The 26,317-nt window shown below is 29.0% G+C and overlaps 1 protein-coding gene across 1 annotated transcript; it reads left to right on the top strand.

Annotated features, from left to right (window-relative positions):
• Window positions 1–680: 680 nt before the first annotated feature.
• Window positions 681–16,352, top strand: LOC111639861 (multiple PDZ domain protein-like). Its single transcript, XM_023385809.1, has 5 exons — window positions 681–753; window positions 3,080–3,231; window positions 3,407–3,640; window positions 7,486–7,736; window positions 16,256–16,352. Exons 1-5 carry the CDS (start codon window positions 681–683, stop codon window positions 16,350–16,352), a joined length of 807 nt encoding a protein of 268 aa, XP_023241577.1.
• The last annotated feature ends 9,965 nt before the right edge of the window (window positions 16,353–26,317 follow it).

Genomic DNA, 26,317 nt, shown 5'->3' on the forward strand with positions numbered 1-26,317 from the left:
TTGCCAGCCTATAATAATGATTTGGTATTAAACCAAAAATCAGGTAATTGGGGGTTTATAGTTGATTATATTTATTTAAATTGGAAGTAAATAAGTAGCATTCTTATTTACTTTCAATAAGCTAACTCACATTCAGCAGTAAACTAATTAATTTTCAAACATTCATTTATGCTGAGAAAACATTTTAACGTTCACAAACATTTTCAACCTGTTTTACAAGTCATCTTCAAATGCATCATACAATTATCAACTATTTTACATAGAACATTCATAAATGGATTTAAATTCAAAAGTTGGAATAAAATATCATTATATACATTATATTAATACTGTAGCATTGATTTATGCATATTTGAAATATGTGAAGTTGTTTTCTTTCATTTTGTGAAATGAAATGTTTGATACAATTAGTTCCAACTAATATTTATGAAAATGAAATATTTTAATTACACGCATGCAGAGATTGAAAATTTCCACATGCTCCAATTAAATAACTTGTAGGTTCCAGTTTCCATTTCCTTTGTTTCATTCACACTGTGTATTTGTTCATTAGATATAGTGTCATTCATTGTAATGAGGTTAAAAAAAATTGAATTTTTAAAAACTAATGTGTGCCAAATTCAATAATATAAAAAAAGAAAAAGAAATTCAGATTTAGTAAATTTAATAACAATAGAGAAATGATAGCTTTCTATTTTCTTTGCATAGAGGAATCCTCTATGCAAAGAAAAGAGAAAGCTATCATTAATACAGGTTTGTAAATTTGTACAGGTTTGTCATTAATAAATACAGGTTTGTACTGATTATAATTTTTGAAAGTCAAATGTAAAATCTTTTTGACTTAAAGGAATACCAATAGGTTCACTCTTCAGTGTGTTTTGTGGCTTAATAGTCTTAAAAAAAATTTAAATGGCAAAAAAAATAATACAAATCTAACAAAATATTAACTGATATTATATCAGTTAATATTTGCTTATAAAAACTAAATGCTTAGAAATTTTTGTTAAATATATAATATATTTAACAAAAATTTCTAAGCATTTAGTTTTTTCAAAAAACAAAATGTTATATGTGTATGGATGATATAATAATATATGGAAAACAAATGAAATTATAGCGGGTTTGATACAGAAATTTTATTATAATGTGTTAAACTTTATTCCAAAAAGAGAAAGTAGGATACTTTTATGGATATTATAAATTATAAAAGAAATAAATATGCTATTGCTATATGTAGAACAAAATAATTCATGCCAGTTTACTTACCAAGTGTATTTTGAAATCCCAAAACATCATAGAAAATAGGCATTATAGAGTAAAAAAGATTTATCTACATGCTACCTCGTTAAATAAAAAAGAAACTGCAATGTTAAAGTAAAACTTAAATAAAATAAAAATGCTTTCATCTAGTTCGACTACTTTAGTTAATTGAACAGAACCAAAAAAACGTTCCAAATGAGTACAATTTAAATTTATACTTTAGTATTGGCTAAGAAACAAACAACAGATTAATGCACAGGTATCTCTTATACAACATGGCATTCCTATAACAAGGTTCTCTAACATTGTTTGAGAATTGGAAAAATTCCCCATACAACATAGTTTGAAAATTGGAGATATACCCATACAAAACATAACAATTTTTAAGTGCAAACACTTTCATTCGATATTTTTTTTATTCAAGCAAGCATGCGTGTTGTCTCATATTTGACCACAGATTTTAGAATATTGAAATTTTCAATGTTGTTTTGTGCCTTTTGTCTTTTTCAGTTTTACAATTTTTCTTCTTCTTTGTCATATTTTCCTGTTCTAGCTTTCCCATAAACCATGTGTTGCTGTTGTTGATAGTTCCTAAATGAGCTGAAGACTCACTGTGTTTTGTTTTTATAGATTAAATTAAAAGTTATTGTGTAAGATTAAATTTTTAAAGATTTCTTAGGCAAATGCAAGCAAAGACAATTAATATATCAGATTTTATGAAAAAAATGTAGAGGAAAATCAAGATGCTGACGTGACATTTCAGATTAAGATCAACGTGAAAGCTCAGATGATATTTTGCCAAAAAACAAAAAAATCCTCATTTAATGACATTTAGCAATGAACAAAAAATTAATATTAATGTGCAATACTTTTGATTGTGATTGTTAGTGAATTATTAATTGCTTTAATAAACATTTTCCTCATAATTACAAAAAAGAATAATACACTTTTTCTAACTTTTGAAATCTAACTGTTCTGTACTAGTTCTTTGTTTCATATAGCATGGATTTGCATAACATGGCATCTTTTCGGATCCTAACTACCATGTTATATAGGGATGACTGTATTTACTTGTTATAGATGTTTATGAAAATATGTTAGTTTTAAAAAGGTGAAAAAATAGATTACGAAAGCAAATATAAAACAATTGTACAGAAATTAAACAGAAGCAATTTTTAAAATTTTGTAATTTACGACACAAAAATAGGAAATTTTTACATTAAAAGTTGGATGATTAATTGAGATAGAATTAAGAACTGTAATAAAGGCAAACAGCTTTAAAGGAGTTTTCAATTTTTATACAATTTTTAATTTTTTATACAATTTTTATACAATTTTCAATTTTTTCATTGATTTCCATGCAATTATCAGATGAAGAAAAATGACCAACTCTATTATGTTTCTCTTATTTAAAAAATGTCACTTTTATGCTCCTGTAATCTTGTTTTAAGGAGAAGGTTGTAATACTTATATAGTGAACATTCGTATTGTTGGAAATTAAAAAATATAATGTCATTGCAAAAGTGATGCTGGATTTTTATCATTCAGTCAAAGAAAAAGTTTCATTGGTTAGCTAGCAATCAAAGATAAGAACTTTTCATTTCAGACAGGTTTCTGCTAATTTTTAATTCATTAATTTTGTTTTCTATATCTTGTTATAAAATAAATTTCAGAGAAATGTTTTTAGAATGAATTTTTGAGAACTTTACAATTTTTATTTTATATACTTTTGTAAAGCTAATTATTATATATAATTCATAATGTGATTAATATAGTTTTTATATTAAATATATAATAAATATTTTAATCTTGTTATTAGATACTCAACAAGCACTTCAACTATTAGAAAGAATACAACAGCAGCTTAGGGAATCAAATGGTACCAGTGCAAATCCAACAGTGGAAGATGATGTTAACACACTCATTAGTGTTTTGGATAGTCCCGTATTTAACACTATACTTACTATACAGGTAAAAAAAAAAAAACTTTTACTGAATTAATTTTATTTTAAATTATTAACACTTTCTGGACTGGAGTAAGTCTTTGTGAATGTCCCAACAGATTGGGAAAATTTATTTTCAGTTTTAAAATTTAAATGACTGATGTAAAATTTAAAATGCCAATTATTATTTTATCATTTTTCAGGATTCACTTCATGAATTAAAGAATCAACTTCATAAACATCCATCAATACTTCCAGTTGATTTTGATATAACCCCTGCTACTGGAGAGTTGTTACTGAATGTTCCTACTGATGTAGTGGGTAATTCTGACTCTTTTGAACCAAGTTCTGATCCAGAACAAAATTATGAATTTGATCCCACCCTTAATAAAGATAAAATTTCTCAAGTAAAAGATAATGCAAATTCATTGGCAGAAGTGAGTAAAACTTTTTTAATAATTATAATAATGCAGTTTAATAAATTCCTTTAAATATTTCAGAGTTTAAGTTTTGTTTTAATTACAGTAGAAACTCAATTATTTGAAATAGTTAAAAAAAAAACAAAAAATCAGAATATGTAGCATTGTACATACCACAGAGTATAATACACAGAGACTAAACTCTCTATATAACTTGAAGTCACTGTCATCTGTAGCACTGCAGATATAGGTCCTATATGTAACATTATGTTAGATTTTGAGTAAATTAATTTACCTTCAAGTACAGTAATTATATTATAGTATTTATTGTTAATGAGACTTTAAATGATGTACCCAAAGTATGAAATCAAATTGTTTTTGGATTATCTGAAATTTTATTTAACTGAAATACTCCCTGGTTCCATCAAGTTTGGATAATTGGGTTTTTACTGTATACAATTTTAAAAATGGAATTTCACATAGAAATTTGTAATTTGGAAAAGAAGTACTCATAATAATAGAACTAATAATACAGTAAACATTTCATGTAGATAACTTATGAGTTGTATGTTCAAAAGGAAATTTGAAAGTGAGTGCAAGTTATGTGATAGGATATGTTAGATGTCAATTTTAAATTTCAGTTATGAACTCATCAGTCAGCTTTTCCTTTGTCTAAAGTCAATAAGATAGTCTTTAGAAACCAAAGAATCCTGTGTGCACTAATAGACATTTGACATGGCAATTTTTCTCAAATCAAAACTAGAGATATGCATGTGAATACTTCATCTCTAGTTCTCTGAAATTTTAATATAATAATATGGTGATATAATTTTTAAATTATAATGTTTTTCATCTACTTTATAGAACATTATCAGGAATAACTGTTTTGCAAGTTACTGTAATTATTAATAAGAATGTAATAACATGAACTGATAAGGGAGAGTTTTAGAGTTTTTCTCTCCTAATTTCTCCAAGCAAATTTCTTGGAAATATGTGGGATTTCTTCAGTTTTCTTGAAATTTAGTCCATGTTAATTATTCTGCAGTGAGGATGAAGAAAGTGGAGAGAGAGATAATGAAACATGTACTGATAACACAATACACTGCTGCTTCTTTTGGGTTGCCAATTGTTATCCCATTACCTACTGGACAAGAGTATGCAAAACAGTAAAATTTAACATAATATAAATTCAACTGTTTTTTATAAATATATTATGACATACATATGCTGTATTTTTTTTTTGTTTTTTTGAACTGGCAACATTGCTGGAAATTGGCTATAATTTAACAAATTTCCAAAAGACTATCAAATATTTTTCTCAATTGTTTATATATTTATTTATGCATTTTTTTGTATTGCTTTTGTTTCTGGTTTAAAAGAATTGCAATTTTTATTTTTAGCATGTAAACATTTCTACTGTATATACTATAGTAAATTAAAAATTATCAGTCTCCATTATCAATTCTCATTACAGCAAATTATATTTAATGTGTTTTAATGACTTATTTATTAGAAAAATGATTAAAAAAATATATAATTACAGAAACTATTTAACCATTTAGATTAATAATTTAGAGAAAATTAGACTAATAGAGGTTAGTGACTCATCTGGAAAATTTATGCATTGAAGAAATTTATATTTGCATGAAATTGGGAAAACTCTTGGTATTTAAGCAAATTTGAAGAAAATTCAGGAATATTGTTTAATTGAAATTTTCAATTTTAATATGATTTTCAATTTTAGATTCATTTGAAAATTTAATCTAGTCTAATCTAACATTTTGTCCAAAATTTAAGAACATGAATAAAATAATTCCATTTAATTTGAATTTAAATTCTATTCCTTTATTTTAATTTTTAATACCATTTTGATACAATATAATAGAATATGTAATAAAAAATATACAAATCTTTTTAAAAAAAAAAGTGAAAAATATACCATATAAACAGTTTGTGAAGTTAACTTATTTTAAGCAAACTCTTTTGTATTTAAATAGGAGGTCTAAAGTATAGCTTAAAATTGCAACTATAATATATAACACTTCAAGAATGATAAGCAACCCATAGATAATAACTTAAGAACAGAGTATAGAATTCCAACTAATGATACCACATATAATCTAAATATCTCATATATATAGGTTATATTTCTAGATTCTTTTAGTAGTGTTAAAGGAATGATATGTGAATGTTAAAAGAAGAGATATGAAAGAAACATAATAAAGTATTAGTGATCTTTTCTAGCTCCAAGTGACATAACATTACATTTCTGTAATTAATGGACTTGGAATCCATTATGCACAAAGTTTGCAGTAAGGTATGAAACTTTTGTATCTCAGCTTTTATAAATGCAAGGGAATGTGAATGTTTTACTCATGTTATGAAAGTTTGTATTGGGATTTGTAGTTAATTTGAATTTTTATACTGTTTATTTATTTCTTTATTTTAATTTAAAGATGTTTAAATCATTTGTATATGAGTTTTTTTTTTGTTTTATTTAAGTATTGTGTATATAAAATATTCTTTCAGTATTTTTTTTTATTATCTATTGAATAATGAATTTGACAATTATTGTATAAAATATACTAAAAATATTTTTCTCTCAGTAAAATGTAGTTGGATTTATAAAAGAAGTTTGGTTATTTTTCAAACAATAAAGTCTTTCAAATGAAGTGATTTTGACCTTACATGATAATCAGTGGCAACTGTACAAGTTCACAGGAATGTATGCAAACTTCTTAATCATGTTCTTCACCAATGCTGGGTTGGACGTGATGTAACAGCAGACAACAACCTGCTCCCCTGGCCACCCTATTTGCCAGATTTAACACCCTGTAATTTTCTTTTTGTGGGAGTTTGTTAAAGACCAAGTTTATGTACCGTCAATGCCAGTGTCCCTTGAACTGTGTGATTGGATAAAGCATGCACTGCAGACCATCACAGAGGACATGCTACACCGCGTATGGGAAGAATTTGATTACCATGTAGATGTATGTCGTGTGACCACGGTGCACATATTGAAGGATTGTGATTAATGCATAAAAAACTTTGACAGTTGTCACTGCTTATGCTGTAAGGTTTGCCCATATAAGGTAATAAATAGATTTATTATAAATTTTTAAAACTGCATCATTCATTTATAAACACCATGTATATGTACTTAAACAATATAATTTAGTCTGAAGGCCAAATTATATTGTTTATTTAAATAATCAGTAGCCTCCTCTATCCTAAAAAATTCTAATCTTTTAGAAATTCTACTTTAATGTAACTTTAATTCTTATGATTTGACATTTATAATGCTTATAATATATTAGTTGAAGAGTTGACAGAGTTAATAATAATTATAATTAAAAAGTTTTCTTAGTATCAGTCTCTTTTGCTGTGTATTTTCTATTTGAAACATCTTTTAAATTGGATGACTAATCAACAAAGATTGGAAATTGTGTCATGGAATATGGAGAGTTTTGTTTTGTTTACATATCAGAAAGAGAGAGGGGGGGAAAATAATAATCGAACAGTTCATACATATCTATACCAGTAAATGGAATAGTTGTATGTTATTACATTTATAGACTTGTTAGAGCAGCAGCAGCAGCAAAATGGCAAAATTAATTTACATTGATATTGGCCCAATATTCATATCACATGTTAGTGCCAGCCACAATAATCTAGATAGATTCATAACATTTTTTTGGTAAATCTGAATAATGATAAAATATTTTAAAGAAAGTTTTGATTGTGTTGAATCTTATCGTTTTCTGATTTATTTTATATTATTGTTTTTTTAATGAAATTTGTATCTATAATAATAATAATAATAATAATAATAATGATTATGATTTTGTTTATTTTTTCTTTAGATCTCAATTCCTACAATAGTATCACCAAACTACCTCTTATCTTCCATCACTACCATTACTACTGAAAGTTATGCTGAAGAATTTCATAGAACAATAGTACAAGGTGCTCGAGGCAGAGATATTCATAATATACAATTATATAAGCCAGAAGGTAGCAGTTTGGGCTTTAGTGTTGTCGGATTACGAGCTGAAGATTGTGGAGAACTTGGTATATTTGTTCAAGAAATACAAGCTACAGGAATAGCTGGAAGGTATGCTTTAATAAAACATATAATAAGTTTTTAAGTACTTTATTTTCAGATTTTTTTTTTTATATTAAAATTCTGATCTTAATATATTTTTAAAAATAACAAGAGCTAGTAACATATATTTGCCCTTCAAATTTTCAGCTTTAAAAGTTTTTTAAAGTAGAAATATGGAAAAACAGTGTGCAATTAAGGATATTCAAATAAAAATTTGCTTGTTTTTTAAAATGAAATATAAACAATAACAAAACAATTTGAAAATATTAGAATTAACTTTACCATTAATTTATTGGCACCTTACTTGTTGAATAGCAAGTTTCACTTTAAAAAAAAAAATTGTTAGTTTAAAGCTGCTTTTCCAAAGCTGTAAGATGAGTTATTTTGTAATTTTTATGGACTTTCAACAAATGAAACAGTAAAAACTTTTAGTTGTATAGATTAAAAAATAATCCAAAGTGACTTGGTATTCAAATGGTGTTCAAAATGACTACATGGTATTCAAAACGACAAAAATAATCCAAAAATTAAAATTTTAGGAATGTTACCTGGATATTCTTTTCCAATAATATAGCATTTATGGTGCCTATCACTTTCAATCCATAATATAGATGAAAGATACATTCCTTTTGCTACTGATTTATTTCTCATGCTCTTTTAATCCTTCTCAAATACAATGAGTTTAATACAGTTTTCTTAGTATAGTGTAGAATACAGCACACCTTTCTTGAATATACTAGTTGTCTTAACACTTTTGATTCAGTATTTATATTAATTTGTGTTACATATAAATTTCCCATTTCTTCTAATTTCTTCTACATTGACCATTTATCTTCACATTAAAAATAACACCTTTCAAATTTCACACAAAGCCCATGTTAATTGGTGTAAGCTGAGATAATTTACAGCTAGTTTCTTAAATTTAATATGTTTATTTTTTGCATTTTTGAATCAAATAACAATAAAATACACATAAAAGCACTTTCAGAATTCCACAAGTATTTTAAGTCATTGCAAAGAAGAGAAAATGAAGAAATTAATCATATAATCGTAGTTTTTGATGTAATGCTGACAATCAATCAATATCGTTTATTAGATACTATAATTAGTACATTCCTGGTACCACATAGCATTGCCGGGATGTAATGCTGACAGTTTCACAGTTTTAGAATAAGAATTTGTTCATGTTTTTTAATGTGCCATCTAGAGAGGGATGTATAACTTCACTTAAACTGGCATGCCAGCTTTTACCTTATGGAAATATCTGATTTCTAGGTCTCCCTGGATAGACCGGCATGCCAGTCATTCTGCAAAAATACAGTATAAATGCAATACAAAATAAATAAATGTGACAAAATACTTCTTTAGTTTTCTGCTAGTTATAGCAGGTCCAATGAGCACCACTTTTTTTTCTATGATAGTCTATCCTGCACTTTTGTCTTTAGCTCCTTATAACTACACTCTTTTAAGTCATCCACCATTTTAATTCCTCTTCTCCCTCGTTCCATAAGCTTTCTTCTCGAATCATGTGTCCCATCCAATTAGCTTTTTGCCTCTTTATTGTCTAATATGCTCCTGTTTTCACCCACTCTTCTTAGGATTTCCTCATTTTTATCTTATTGCTTCATCTGACTTTCTCTATACTTCTCCACAGTCACATTTCTAGGGTTTCTATTCTCCTAATGTCACATTGTCTAAGGTCCAAGTTTCTTCACCAATAGAGGAAAACACTCCAGATATAGCATTTGACCAGACTTTATCTGAATTTAATTTCAAGAGAACCACACAAAATTGTTTTCATTTTGCTAAATGCATCTTTTGCCATTCTGATTCACCTTTTGTTTTCTTTCCCACTTCTGCACTCAGAGTCAAGCCAAGCACCTAGGTATCTAAACCCGTTTACTTGTTTCATCTTTTCACCATTTATATGGATGTTGACCTTTCTTTCCTTTTCTCTGATCCGTAGCACTTAGATTTTGTTAACAATAATGTGAGACAAGCAGAGGGCCACTGGGACGATCCCTAATGACCACTTACGCTGCACAGGTTGTTGGATGGCTTAGGAAGGCAAATTGAGTGGGGAGTGCGCTGGTGAGCAGGCAGGCGTCTTTTCAATGACAGGTGACAGGTTTAACAAAATAACAAAGCATTTATTGAATAACTAATCCTAATTACAAAAGGTGATAATAATATAGATGTAAAATGCGGTTAAATATGAGTTAACTATACAAAGGGCCGCACTTAACAGCTCTAATGGCTATTCTGAGAGAGAGAGTTCTCAAAGCTCTAAATAAAAATACCTCTATGAGGAAATGAATGGTATGCGTTATTCAACGCATACCATTCATTTCCTCATAGAGGTATTTTTATTTAGAGCTTTGAGAACTCTCTCTCTCAGAATCGTAGAAATCGTAGAAATCGTAGTCGGTGATAAGTATGGAAAATGTAGTTTGGCGATAAGTATGGAAGTTCGAAGTTGTGATCTGTTGTATGTCGATGTCTTCTCACTTTCAGTCATTGCGTCCGGGGTATGGAGACAAGATGCACACATTAACAAGTATAACTTCCTTTGGATTGCCCTGAGCTTCTGGGCAATCCAAAGGATAGGCTCAAGCTTTTATACATTCTTCGTGGGAAAGGAGTTACGTGATCGTCATCTGTTGACATTAACGGTGTACTCCTGTCAACTTTCCCACCTAATTGTGAAAACAAACAGTGACCTCCAATCTAATTTTCACCAAGAGCGGGTTTTTTTCCATTGGAGTTGTTTACAAAGGTTTTTCCAACAACTACGTAAAAATCACAGATTTCACAATAATTTTTATTTTGAAGGTCGCAAACCCCCAACTCTAGTCTATTTAGGACCTTTCTCATTTTACTCTTGCTCTCTGCCAGAATTGCCATATCATCAGTATATCAGTATACCTTAGGCACTGAATCTGCCAACCCCCAATTTTAATGCCTTCTTTTTCGTCTTGATATTCTGTAATCATTTCTTCCAAGTATATATTGAAAAGAAACGATGATAAACACACCTGCTTAACATCCTTTTCAATCTTGATTTCCTCACTGTATTGATCAATTACTTTAACTACTGCTTTCTGATATTTGTATAAGTTTAGTAGTAATCTCCCATCCTACCAATCTACTCCTTTGTATCTCAAAATATCCATCAACCTTTCCCAGTCAATTTTGTCAAATGCCTTCTCAAGATCTATAAAACACACACATTCCTTTTCCTTTTCCAATGTATTGTTCTCCTATGGTTCTCATCACTCCTATTGCTTCTATAGTGCCTCTTCCCTTTCTGAACCAAAACTGTTGTTCCCTTATGAATGGATTCAGTTTTCTATAGAAGCATTTCTCTAATATTCTTAATAGGATTTTTGAAGTATGGGAGATTAGACTAATTGTTCTATAATCTTCACATTTGGTTGTTTTATCTTTCTTTGAAATGGGAATTAAAATATTTCTCAGAAAGTCATTTGGCCATATGCCTTGATCATGTTGCAAAACCTGAAAATTTTCTTAATTTTGTTTTTGCCCATATTCTTAATGAATTCTATAGGGATGCTATTGATACTTTCTGCTTTTCTGTTTTTTAATCTTTATGCTATACTCATAATCTTTTTCATCAAGATTGGAGCTCCTCCATCTTTATCAACATCACTTTCTTCTACCTTTAGTTCTGTATTATCTTCTGCTCTGTACAGATGACAAAACATAATACACTGAATTATATAAATACAATAATAAATGAATATAATAAAATACATAAATGAATATAATAAAATACATAAATAAATAACAAAAATTATAAATTTCATAGTTAAAAATAACTTATATAAAAAGAGCAATCAAACATTTAAGCAGAAATTAAGTACAGGCAACAAATGTAATTTGTGAAAACAATGAGAATAAGGTATCTTATTACAGTACTACCAATTTGCTTTGTATGGCATAACTAACTACTGTTGTATTCAAAAACAAGTTGATTAACATGTTGGTAATTATAGAGTTGAAGGAAACTATTAGAATACTAAAATTCTAAAAAAAACCAAATCATAGAATAACTTGGTCTCTATTATTGTAGTGTGATTAGAATTTCCAATAGCAGATAAAACACTAATTCTTGATACTCAAATTGTCTTATTGACATATGAGTTAATAAGGGACACATCTGAGAACTATTTGAATATATAACACAAGTTCTTGGAAACAAAAAACCTTTTGTAATCAAACAATTTTTAATTTTTGCATTTGAATACTCTCATCTTTACTTGGAATTAATTTGGATTAAGCCTAATAATAAATTTTTTATGTAGACTTTGTAAAAATGATTTTACTATTAAAAATGAATCAAATTGTGTGACATATATCTGATGTAGTTTAAAGATAAAACAGATAAAAATGTTAAACCTTTTAAAACAGAAACTTATCAAAATGAAAAAATATTTAGTACCATGCAATTTTTGTTTATTGTATAATAGTATAATAGTCTTTGTAGTCTATCACTTGCCAGTTCAGCACATCCAGTAATCTAACACTCCATAGGGTGGTGCACATGAAATTTTCAATTTATCCTTCCAATGTAACCTATGTGACAGAGACTGATGTACAGTATATGTATACTGTCAGTTACTAGTTGTTCATTGCTTATGAGGTTGGAAAACAGTCACAATCTATAATTAATATGATAAACTAATTTGTGAACCAAGTGTTTTTTTTTTTTTTTACTGTACAGTATTTACAGTACATACATACAAAATCCAGTAATATATGATCTGATATATGTTGGATTAAAGAGACTTTATTGTATTTTTGTTAAATTTATAAGGCCTGATTTAATTACAATAGTTTATAGTAAATTAACTAAACTAATGTTTGAGCAGCTTGATATTCTAATACTTCTAATACAGGAAAAAAGTTATGTTGGAACAATGATTGGATTATATGATTTGATGATTATGGTTTCTAATGAAAATAACATATGACTCTTGTCTACTTTGTTACCTGGAGATAGGACAAACTGTGTGTGTTTTTTTTTTTTTTGTAAGGTTCTTTCTTAATATGTTCCTTCTGTGTTCTTGCAGTCTTGTTCACAGTGATCTTAAAAGTGGCTCTGAAAAAAGTGTGGTAGAAAAAAATATGGTAGAAATTCTTTGATTACTGATACTATGCTGTCAAAAATATAATTTTATTGGAATTTGCATTTTTTTTTTCCAATCAACAGCATGACATTTGCCACAGAATATTAAACATTTGGAACAACAGATTTCACAAATTGTTTTCATACATTAGATTTTTTGAAGTAAAATATTTTTTTCATTTAAATTGCTTTGAAGACATTTTATATTTATTCATATATATATGTAACTTCATACTGACTATTTTATGCTTTTCTCCTTATATTTTTATAGTTTGTCACATCAATAATTTACAGCAGTTTTCATAAAATATTAAATTTTTATGTAGTTTTATTATCTTTTTATTTAAAAAGTTTTTAGAAAATATTGTAATTCTTCTGTTGCTAATCATCATATATGAAATGACCTAAAACATTTTACAAAAATATCATGAGTTTATTTTTAACACATACATCATTAGGACAAGTTATAAAACTAATTTTAAACTCTTAACTCTGGAATTTCTCTTGAGTATGTTTGAGGTGAATTTAGTTTTTAAGTGCTTTTTTTTTTTAAATAGAATATGAAGTGTTTTTAGATTTATCATTTATTATTATAACAACAAATTTGACATTCAATAACTATGAAGTTAGTGAAAAAATTAGGTTTTTGATTCTTTTTAAATATGAACATTTTTATATTACAATCCAATAGTTGATCCAGTAGTTATTATTCAATTTGAATAGTTATTATTATACAATAACAACTATTTCAAAACAATAATTAATATTTGTGTTTTTATTAACTCTAATTCATAGTTAAGAAAATTCAAAGTTTAATAGTTAATTTTCTGTTTAAATTTGTAAATTGCTTACATTAATTGGAAATAATTGTTATATGATATAAGAGTATTACATTTTGATTATTTTATCAAGTTTTCTAATTATAATTGGTAAAAAAAATATTTTATACTGTTTATTTATTTCTTTATTTTAATTTAAAGATGTTTAAATCATTTGTATATGAGTTTTTTTTTTGTTTTATTTAAGTATTGTGTATATAAAATATTCTTTCAGTATTTTTTTTTATTATCTATTGAATAATGAATTTGACAATTATTGTATAAAATATACTAAAAATATTTTTCTCTCAGTAAAATGTAGTTGGATTTATAAAAGAAGTTTGGTTATTTTTCAAACAATAAAGTCTTTCAAATGAAGTGATTTTGACCTTACATGATAATCAGTGGCAACTGTACAAGTTCACAGGAATGTATGCAAACTTCTTAATCATGTTCTTCACCAATGCTGGGTTGGACGTGATGTAACAGCAGACAACAACCTGCTCCCCTGGCCACCCTATTTGCCAGATTTAACACCCTGTAATTTTCTTTTTGTGGGAGTTTGTTAAAGACCAAGTTTATGTACCGTCAATGCCAGTGTCCCTTGAACTGTGTGATTGGATAAAGCATGCACTGCAGACCATCACAGAGGACATGCTACACCGCGTATGGGAAGAATTTGATTACCATGTAGATGTATGTCGTGTGACCACGGTGCACATATTGAAGGATTGTGATTAATGCATAAAAAACTTTGACAGTTGTCACTGCTTATGCTGTAAGGTTTGCCCATATAAGGTAATAAATAGATTTATTATAAATTTTTAAAACTGCATCATTCATTTATAAACACCATGTATATGTACTTAAACAATATAATTTAGTCTGAAGGCNATTTTGCAAGCAAACCCCATTTATATTCAGTATTTCAACAACCATAGTAATTGTTATATAACACCTACCACTGAGAATGATGAGAATTGCCAAGAATCTAACAAACTATTTTCAATTTGATCAATTTTCTGAAATGTTTACAATCGTTCTATAATCGAACCAATATGCAATAACAAATTCGAATTTAAAACGGTTCGAACATTTGGTTAAAAAATCAAAATATATAAAAATATTTATAACAATGTCTGAAATGTTATTAATTTAATACACCTAAGTACTCTATGAAGACTAAATCATCTCCCTCTCCCCCCATGTGGAGAATTTCTAAAAACCCCTTCTTAGTGTGCATTCTCATGGCATACCCTACTACAATGCAGATAAAAACAAAAAATTGCATCTAAAAAGTACAGTACAAGCCGTTTTTCCGGTTAAGCTTTAATGCTCTCCCTCTCCCCCCGCGGGGAAATTTCTAAAAATTTCTTCTTAGTGTGCGTTTTCATGGCGTACTCTGTGTACCAAATTTCACCTCTAGGTTCAGTGGTTTGCTCTGGGCAATGATGAATCAGTGAGTGAGTCATTCAGTCAGTCAGGACAAGCAATTTTATATATATAGATTTATATATAATCCTTATTAATGTTGTTGAAATAATCATCATTATAATTTGTAAATCTCTAGTCTTGCAGTTTTTTTGAATTTCAATTACAGTAGAACCAAATTGAACCAAATCTGAGATAATGTGGGACTGATGCTACTTGGATAACTGAAATACAGTACTTGGATAACTTGGATAACTGAAATGACTATAGTGGTCAAGGGTGATCGTGTGGCAGTGGTGAGGGACGACTATAGTTGTCAAGTAATTTTAAGGGGTATCGACAAAAACTAGCCTATAACTACCACGAAAAACCATTTACATAGAAAATTAATTATCTAACAATAAAAAGAAAGACTTTTTTTTTTTTAACTAGACATAACTGTTTACAAAATCTTTTTCCGAAAAAATAATGAGAAATAATGATTGAAAAAATACTTCTAAAATTTTTCACATTTATTCTCCACTACCTGGGGTAGAAACAGGTTTGACTAGTCCACTGTTGAAAGGTTAATCGAAAGTGTTTCAATCGGCAAATTCAAATTTCCACTAGTGCTGTGGCATTGCAGTGCACTCACTCTCCCTGCCAACCTAAACTGTAGGCCTACTTTAATGTACTTTTATGTAAGGTATGAATTTGTAAGACATGTGATTCAAAATATGTACAGTACGGATTTGTGTTTAATATATTTTCGTAAATGATCAGTTATCCAAACAACCCCAGTCCTTAATTGTTTTGGATAATCGATGTTCTACTGTATTCAATAAAAGAGACAGCCATGAGCATTTTGGATTAAAAATGATGAATATAAAAGAGTTTTATAGTATTACATCATATATAAAAAATGCTGATATAGAAAATATGTAGACATTTTTTATATCATTTATTATACAGCTAATACACATGATAGTTTTAAGAATAAAAATGTGCATTATTGTAGTTATGTTTTTAATTTAATTTGAATGGATTGTCTTATATTAAAGTTAAATGATAAACAGGGAATAAATCATTTTGGTAATACATGTTGTTGTTTTAAACATTTTAAAAAAGTTTTAGACTATTTTATTCCATAGTATTTCTTCCCTTCTGTTCTACAACAAGGATTCTTGCAGCAATGTTCTGCAGTCACTTCAGCATCAGGCTGAAGTGACTGCAGAACATTGTATTTGAAAAGAACACAGTATTTGAATATTCTTTTTCTCAAATGTTTTTTTAAACTTTAAATTTTGTATTTTCTATTTTGCTTTGTGTTTTGCAACTGAAGAAGATCCATTAAGCTGGATCAAAAACATTTTTGAGTTCATTAAATTTTAATTGCTGGAATGATATAAATAAAATTTTTGGTATTGGTATTGTTTTTTGTTTTTAAATATACTTATATAGTTGAATACATTGCCAAAATTAACTGGTTATACTTATTTCAAAAATTATTAGCTATTTAAACTACTATGAAATTTGTGAGACTAGTTTGTAAACATACTGTATTTACTCAATTCTAAGAAGCACCTTTATATCCAATAGTATGAAATAAAGATGTGTCTTAGAATTAAAGGGCCAAAACAATTTGTCAGAAATCATTGTGAGTAGACATTTGATGTAATATACACTAGTAATAGACATTTTTGTCTATATTGTTCAACAGTCACATCAATTCAAATGGACATCATAATGCAGCATTAAAAGATAGGTTATCATGCACATTTATTCAAAAGACTGTGGAAAGTGTGAAACATTACCTATTTTTCTGCATTTGCATTATTTTCTAATTTATTGATATTTAAGAAAACAATAAAATTTTCCTCTTCATAAAAATTAAAATTTGATTACAATGTGTCTTAGAATTAAGGAAATATAGTAATATAAGCAAAAGAAAATGAATTTTAGAAATAAAACAGGATGATATAAATTACTATTATTAATATTTTTTAAAAATTAATTAACTAATCTGCAAATACCATACTTAAAATAAAACAATTGAATGTAAGATGCATTTTAATTTCTATATGGTTGTTTGTAGATTTTTTTCCTTTTGATAAAATAGGCAAGTTGAGACCAAATTTTTATCAACAGAACTGATTCTGTTTACATAAATTTGTTTGATATTTATTGCCCAGTAAAGTAAGTTATATATCACTTTTTTCTGGTGTTGAAATTGGAAACCCCTTCCATTTCCATGTTAGGCTATTATGAATCAATACTGGATTCAATGCTCACATCTTTCCACACACGATCATCCTTGGTGTTGTTTGAAGCATTAAAAATGCAACATTTCTTTAAAGAACACTGCACAACTTTTTCTGAAATTTTTATCCAAGTAATTATGACATTATTGTAATATAGTGGAGAGATTGAGTAAATATAACTATTTACTTTTAAATATAACCTATTTGTCTAATCATACAATGGAATTAGTGAAAGAGAAGTGAGACATACCTCACTAGAGGTTGCTAATTATGACATATTACATTGAATGTAAGATGCATCCATTGACGTAGCCAGAGTTTTGTTATGGGGGCCTAGTTTTTGTTTTTTTTAACTCTTTCCACCCTATGGGCACTAAGAGGGCCTCTTTTTGCAAGCCCATTATGGGTTTGGCCAGGCCCACAATGGGGCCACTGGGTGGTGAGGGACGGGGCCTGACATATCCGAACAGATCACCCCCCAAAAATTCCTGGGGATTTTTTGACCTGTTTGGATTTGAACCCGGGTCTCCTGGAGCGGTAGGCTGCCACCTTGACCGCTCGGCCATCTGGCCGCTGGGGGGCCTAGTAGAGGCCAACCTGACACAAAATTGAATTATTTCAAATTATTGTTAGTTAAAATGAAATTTCCATAAGAATCGACAATAACTTAACACACACAAAATATGAAACTTTTTTTAATCATACGTTCTCATAACATTAATATCAAACTCTAGCAATGTCTTAAACAAAAATTAACCAATCAATTATTTTTTTTTACCATTCCTTAATATAGTTCATTGTCTTTAATCTAGATATAGACCAGGAGTGGCCAACAGTTTTTTTCTCTGGGCTAAATTGGAAAGAAAACTTTTTTCACTGCCCGAACCAGAGGCAGCCCTAGCAAGACTTTCAGGTGATGCGAGATCTTATTGTGGCGTCACCCGTAGAGAGACTAAACTGTACATAGAGATTACAGATACACTTTTCACATTGGACACAGAAAGCCGTTGACATTTTTTTTTAGGGGTCAGAATTTCTCAACTTTTCTATAACTTCACATTGTGAGGAAATAAGGAATTATCGCAGATCCATTCGAGCAATTATTTGAAGTTAAGTCCAATATTCAGAGATTGATTACGAGCCGCATAAATTCATTAAGCGTGCTGTATATTGGCTATGCCTGATTGAGAGTTTCAATGGATACACTACACCCAATTAAATTAGCTTCAGCTTTTTATTTCTTTTTGCAAATTGGCTCGACACTTTTTTGGCTGTAATTTTCTGGGCATGGCACCAGGTTAACTGGGGGCATGCCCACCCATGCCCCTTCCTGGCTATGCCCATGGATGCATCCTATTTTCAGAGATACTAAAACCTGGAAAAAAAGTGTTTTTAAATTTGCGTAAATATGGTAATTAGAGAATAAATTTACTAAACTAAATAACAATTTCATTTTAAATTATTATTTTAAAATAATAGTAATATTAAATATATTATCATAATTTATTTTAAATTAAGAAATAAAAATTGCAATGATTTGTTTTTGTCTTATATTCAGAAATTTTAATGTAATATTTTATGCAAAGTTTTAACAATTGAAGTTTTTTAATAAGAGTTATACACTGGATCCTAAACTTTTAGTTTATTTAGAATTTCAATGAATCTGATATTAAGAAGCTGTTATTGTTAGAAATATGTTATCATCTTACATAATGATTTAAACATTGAAGTATATAAATCATTATGTGAGGTAAAATTTTATTATTGTTTTAAGATTGATTATAGTGGTTTTTCTCTTCATTTTTATAATGTATTGAAAGCTATGTATTAAAATTAAGGCACATCCCATAATCATAAAGGCAGTCATTTTAATTAGAAAAATATTAAAATTACATATTTGATCAATGAAATGAGTTTTTAAATTTTTATTTCATGGCTCTATAAAAAATGACGAAAAAAACTGATATTCTATAAAGTAAATTTCTGTAATAAAAAATTTTATTTATCAACATCCAATGGTTTGTGTGTCCCAAAAGTACAAAGGCCATGATTATAATTTCTTTCCAAATAAACAAATTACTTATTGAAGTAGATGCATAAATATTTGTATGGGTGTAGTGATTAATTTATGTATTTTTGTTGCTTGGAAGGCATTTGTTTTTGAAAAAAATAACTGTTTTGAAAGCTGGAGGAAAGTTTAAGTAGAACAATTGCCAGACATTTGGGCAGATCTATCAATACAACTGTAGTTGACAATTTTGTGTTAAAAATTAAAATATAGCACTGAAAATCAACAAGGCCATCAAAGTTATCAACAAGACAGAAACTTATAATAAATAACTTATAACTTAACAGTTGTACAAGTTTTTGATCTTTGTCTTGTCCAGACATTCCTGTAAGTTTAAAAAAAAAAAAATTCAGGAATTTTAAAGATTTGAAAAACTTCATTATAAGAAGAGAAAGAACCAGCATAAAACTATAAGTTATGCATAAAACTGTCATATTGAAATGAGTCAAAGAAATAATGTTTTATACCAGTGTTCCGCAACCGGTGTGCCGCCACAATATGAAAGGCGTGATGCGAACTTTTACATCATCTATTAATTGTCAAGTTTTATTTATATATTTTTATCATAGTTGCTGAGTTTCTTATGCTTGTATTTCATTCTCTGCTGCAGCACTGATGAAATAAGTTGATAATTGTTTATTCTTTATTACAAACCACACATTTTTACATATTCTAAGAAATTAAATGTAAAATAAATTTGCTCACAGGTGTTGATGTCTGTTTAGTAATAATAATAAGAAGAACAATGCTGACAATAATATTTATAATAGGTTAGTGGCATTAAGTAATTCTATTACTAGTATCATACATTTTTGAGGGGAATAACATTTTAGTGTGCCGTGTTGAGTCATGGGTATGCCGCAAGTAGAAAAAAATTGTGGAACATTGTTCTAGACCATCAAATAAGAACAAGTTGTGTTTAGTGATGAAAAAAGTTTAATTTGGATGATGGCTGGCAATGCTATTGGCATGATCTAAGAAGAGCAAATGTATTGTAAGATGCAGCAAGGAGGTGATAATATTATGGTTTGAGCTGGGTTTGGATTATTAGGTAAAACTAATGTTGACTTTGTTAATGGTAAAATGAATGCTACTGTTTATCAGACTTTGCTTGAAAATCACCATCTTTCATTTGGAGGAAAAATTGGAAGCATCTTCTGGATCTTTCAACAAGACAATGCTCCAGTTTGTATTGCAGAATTAGCATTTGAGTGATTTTTGGATAATAGTGTGCAAGTTATGGATTGGCCAACATTGCCTCTTGACTTATCTTTATTGAAAATCTATGAGAAAAATTGGCAAAGTCTGTATACAACATTTTGATATCATTTTCCAATGTTGTTGATTTAAAAAGTGCCATTGGTACTTGCTGGGAAAAAATTGACTAGAAAAATTGTTGAGATATAATTTTGAAGTTACCAGATCATTGTCTAAAACTATGAGTAATTGATAATGGAGATAACTTTATTTGTTTATTAGAATACAATGCCTTTATAATTTTGGGACATAATCAAATTTACTGTATTCATAAAAATTTTGCTCTTTGATTATTTTTTAATGAATTTTTTTATTAAATGTTTATTTTTTACATATTTCTGATAATATAGATATATATATATTATCAGAAATATGTAAAAAATAAACATTTAATAAAAAAATTCATTAAAAAATAATCAAAGAGCAAAATTTTTATNAGTTATTTTCGTTGCTTGATTGTAAATAATAATATAAATACATAAACAGTGCACTCAGTAGAAAGTTACAGGAATCTTACTTTACCACCTAATGCTGGCTGAGAAAAACCTGAAGATAGTCTGATAATAGGTTGAAAATGTTTATTTACTAAAAAATTTTTCTCAGCAAGCATTAGTTGGCAAAGTAAGATTGTTAATAATTTAAACTTTTAAGTGACTGCCTTTATAATTATGGAATACAGCATATACAGGTAGCCCTCAATTTACGCTGATTTACAATAACACCGCTGCGCAATTCGCTGTTTTGTGGTGTAATTCCCCGATTTTCTCTATGCCAGACTGATTTTTATTTCAGTATTGACGAATTTACTGAGCCGCGACATTGTACTGTACATTCGTTAAAACAAAGATTTTTATTGAATATATTTATTTTTTCTGTTTAATATTATTGGGTATGTATACATTTGCATTAAATTAATATTAAAATACTAAACGTTTAGGTACCCACGAGTCAAGTTATTAAACTTAATAGTCCAATAAATGGTGTCCAAATTCATAGCGCCAATGAATGTATCCCGTATCAGTTCATTCAGGAAAACACCTTATGATGCAGTAGTGCTTCTGGTGATCACAAACTATCGTTAGTGAGACAAATCTACTTCTCGTTGGCCAGATGATATCTATCTCTCCGTAGCCACCTTGAATTTTCTTTCTTTCTTTCTTTCTTGTTTTATTAATATGGAGACTCTAGCCTGTTGGCATTTTCTCTGAGTAACTCTGCTTAGAAATTAGGTAAAGCGGTTGGTGTGGTGAACAAAACTCTCCAAGATTTCAATATGTTGGTGAGGAGGAAGGTTGGTATGAGGCCAGTATATCAGAGTTAATGTACAGACGATTGTGACGTCCAAGATTAAGAGATGGCCTAGCTCTTGGTGGGCCAGTGTGTATTGCGGGCAGACAAGCCAATAGTGGATGGAAGTTTCTGGCGAGCCACAGTGGAGGCAATCTGTCAAGGCACATTAGTGTTGAGAATAGAGGAAGTTGTTCAAGGGGGCCATATTGGTTTGAAGTCTAGCCAATAGGGTTTCTGTGTGGCGAGACGAGGCGTGATGGTATATCCAAGGGACGAAAGGTCAGAGATGGTCGCGACCTTTTCCCCAAAGAATAGTAGACCAGGTATCTGTGTAGTTGTGGATGATTGATTTCTGTATCTGACGTATGAGGTCATGTGCCATGAGAGGTCTCCACTAGGAGCCGATGGGAGTGTCATGACTAGCGGCTGGTCTGCCGCTTCATTTATGTGAATGCCAACGTGACCAGGGGTCCACTCGATTTCAAGGGGGGTTGGGTGGTAGCTGATAGTTGCAGCTAGGTCAATAATAACTGCTGGAGAGGAAAAATTAACGTTGGCGACTTCCTGGAGAACTGATTTGCCATCCAAGACGATGTCCGTCAGAGTGTTAAGAAGGGCGCTGAGATTAACTGCCCATTGGATGCTGAGAGCCTCCGCACTGAAGACACTGCAGCTTGTGTGTAACAACCAAGTTTCCTTAACCGTTTGAGCCAGAAGAACCACTCCGAAAGCCGTCCATAGGTATGATTTTGAGGCATCTGCCCCAATGAGAGTCCAACCCCACCAGTTGGTAGAATATAGATCATTGAAATGAGCATTCAAGGCTGCCGGAGGTTGGCTGGAAGCATTTGGAAAGTCGTCTAGACGAATTCTAGATTGTATGTTTACGGGACTCAGGGGTACGTGTTTATGCTGGTAGAGGTGAGCGATGGGTAGACTCTCCTGACGAATCAGGGAGAGAACCCTAGAGGCATACGGGACTTGGAAGGGGCTCAAGTGATAGTAGTCTAGACTGGAGGCTGTGCTGAAAATTTTGTAGAGAGGGCTATAGTTGCCTCTTGATAGGAGAGTGATGGTGTGCGTTATAGCCTTCTGACGCAGCCTAGACTGGAGTGGAATATAGCCAGACTTGGCGTATAAAGATAAGAGCGGAGTAGACTGGGCCATGCCCAAGGCTGTGCGAAGGGCTTTGTGGATGGGTTTTTCGATGCGACGGATAGTGTTGGGGAGCCCCTTTCAGGAGAGGAGTGCCAAATTCTGCCATCGGACTAAGGACAGTATAGATTAAGCAGAGGAGATCAGCTCTCCTGGCACTGTTACTATGAGAAGCAAAAAATTTGAGGAGGTAACCGGCACGAGTCACTTTGGTTCTTAAGAAAGTTTTGTGGGAGTGCCAAGTGAAGTTATGTGAAAAATGAAGTCCGAGGATATGGAGAGAAAGGCGCTGAAGGATATTACCCGAGTCAAGAGATAAAGTAAGAGGAGGATGGTGGACTTTGGGAGAAAAATTGATGGAAGCGCTTTTAGTGGCGGAAAAGGATAAACTTCGTGTGGCTGTCCAATGTCAAGTGGAGACACTGATTGATCGACCAATCGGTGTCTCCACTCGAATGTAGCTCTATGTTGGGTTAATGTATCCTTTCAACTATGGAAAGTTTGACGGATGAACTTTGTGAGTTAGACAATGATTGGGAGTGAAGTGCAAATGTAAAAAGGAGCATCATCACATCCATTCAACCATATTCCGAAATTCTCAATGAAAGAAAACAAAAATGTAAAATGATGGATACTTTTTTCCGAAAAATGCAAGAGATCTGAAACTAAAATTTTTTAATAAAAATATTTCACTTTATTTTATGATAAAATATATTTTAAAAATGAAATTTATATGTATTTTGTATTACATTGTATTAATAAACAAAATTATTTGCTTATTTTTCACTTATATAGAACCTAACCCTATACCTCACTGTAAATATGGGTTCATTTTACACCGATTCGATTTGCGCTGGCTTTTGTAGGAATGGAACTGCGGCGTAAACCAAGGGCCATCTGTATATGATATGCACTAAAATAAAATATATTAGTGATTAATAAAAATCACTAACATATTTTATTTTAGTGAGTAAACAAATTACACCAGTATAAAATGAGAACAATTTCATTATTGTTTTTTGAAATAATTTAGATGTTTACAGTATAAAGGTTAGTATGATTTATAGCATATGAGAATTTTTTTAGATGAGAGATTCAATTGACATTTTAATGATATTTTGAATTTCATATCACATTGAAATCACTTCTGAATTATGTTGCTTAAATTATAGTTTTTAGAATGCAGTTTAAACATTTAAAATTGTGAATTATTACAATTTTTTAATTTATATTATAAAACTATAATATAATGAACTGGTAAAATGTACTTAGAATAAAATATTTTATTATTTAAGGTATCATAATAAGATATAATGATTTTTAGTTGTTAAAATATATTTTTCCCCTTCTTTCTATAATGTTATGCAATAATTTGTATATTGATTCCCCAATATTTTTTATTTTGTGTAAAATATTGCATGACAATCAAGATAACATTGTTTATTTACTTCATGACATATTCCAATTTAATTTTTTCTTTGCCATTTATTACCTGCAAATAATCAATATTGATTATTGAAGAAAGCTCATATTTTTATTCAACTTCAAAAATTTTCCTTAAAGAAGAATATAAGTCAAGATAAAAATGTAAAAAAATTATAAATTAGAATATATTTTTTATGTATTCTAATTTATATATTTATATGTATAGCCATATCAATAACGTAATTGATATGGCTATAGGAATGTTTCTTTAACAGTACTACTTACTTTGTCCTTTACTTATATTGCTTATTTTAAAAAGCCATTTCATCTCTTGTTTTTATATTTTTTAAGTAATGAGATTTTATAAGGGAATAATTTTTAAGAAATTAACTGGTAAGCAAATTATAACAGATCAATATAATAGAATCATGTATAAGCTAGTTTTATTAAAAACAATATATTCTATAAATATAATAATAATAATCTTTATAAATATTTTAATTAACAGAAGGCAATTTATTAAAATGAGAAGTAATATAATTTGTTTTATTAATTAAATTTTCTAAAAATGAAATGCTTTCAATTGTCATATTTTTATTATAGAATAAATTTCAAAATTTGTTAGTTATTTGTAGACTGATTATATTGTATAATACTTTTATTAAATTTTTTGTTCTAAATTTAATTTAGAAACATATGGTGACATATTAGATTGAAAACCTAATAGTAATCCTTTTATTTACAACAGACAACTTTTAATTATACTATCTGGATATTATTTATTGTAGACATCTTACAGGGAAAAGTAGATAATGAAAATTTATTGTTACAAGAATTGTGCTGTAATAAATCAATAGTTTTGCTTTCATGTAGCAAAGTAATAAGAAAATATTTTTCAATATTTAATATATTTTTAATACAATTTTAATCTTACTGGAGTTAAATACATTTTACTTATGAAAAATTTTAATTTTTTTTTCAAGTTTCATGAGGATTAATTTCTATCATTCTACGGATTTTTATTATTTGATGATGATCAGCTTCTGTTTATCAGAGTAATATACTGTAGGCAATGTTGAATGTATGATTTAATTTATCTGATAGGAATATGTATTGTACCTTAATAAAATTTGCTGATCTTTCATCTTACATGAAAATAGAATAACTAACAGTTTTGTCTTTTAGCATTAAAAAGAATTCAAATGGAATTTATTTCGCCTGTCATTCAGTCAGATCAATAATCTGAGATGATAAAGAAGTTCAGTATTTATTCTTAAAATATATTATATTAAATTTTTTAAAATTCAAATTGATTTTCTTCTCCACATATTCATCTGTTTCATATTTATTATAGTGTGCAGTTTCAGGTAAAAATTATTTTTAAATTACTTGTAGTTTTATATCAATAATATAGATCATGCATTGTAGTTCTACAAATAAATGTGAACAAAAAAATATTTGTTCCGGTCTTACTTGTTAGTGTATTTGTAATTTGTTTTTAGAAATATATTACACACAGTTTTTTAAATAATATGATAAATGTAAGAACTGTAATGCAAATATTAATTTTTAGAAGTTTTTTCTTTTTTTAAATATTTATAAATTGTATGTATATAATAGAAAATAATTGATCAAACAGGCTAGCATTACACAGGAATGACAATGCTTGAACATACTTTGTAAACTAGCTCTGTTCAGAGTGAAATCTTTTAAAAAATATTAGAATATTCACAAAAATGAATGAAAATACTAGTAAT

The sequence above is a fragment of the Centruroides sculpturatus genome, unplaced genomic scaffold (genome assembly GCF_000671375.1).
Source record: "Centruroides sculpturatus isolate CEXI.00-Female unplaced genomic scaffold, Cexi_2.0 scaffold1303, whole genome shotgun sequence".
Lineage (NCBI taxonomy): Eukaryota > Metazoa > Arthropoda > Arachnida > Scorpiones > Buthidae > Centruroides > Centruroides sculpturatus.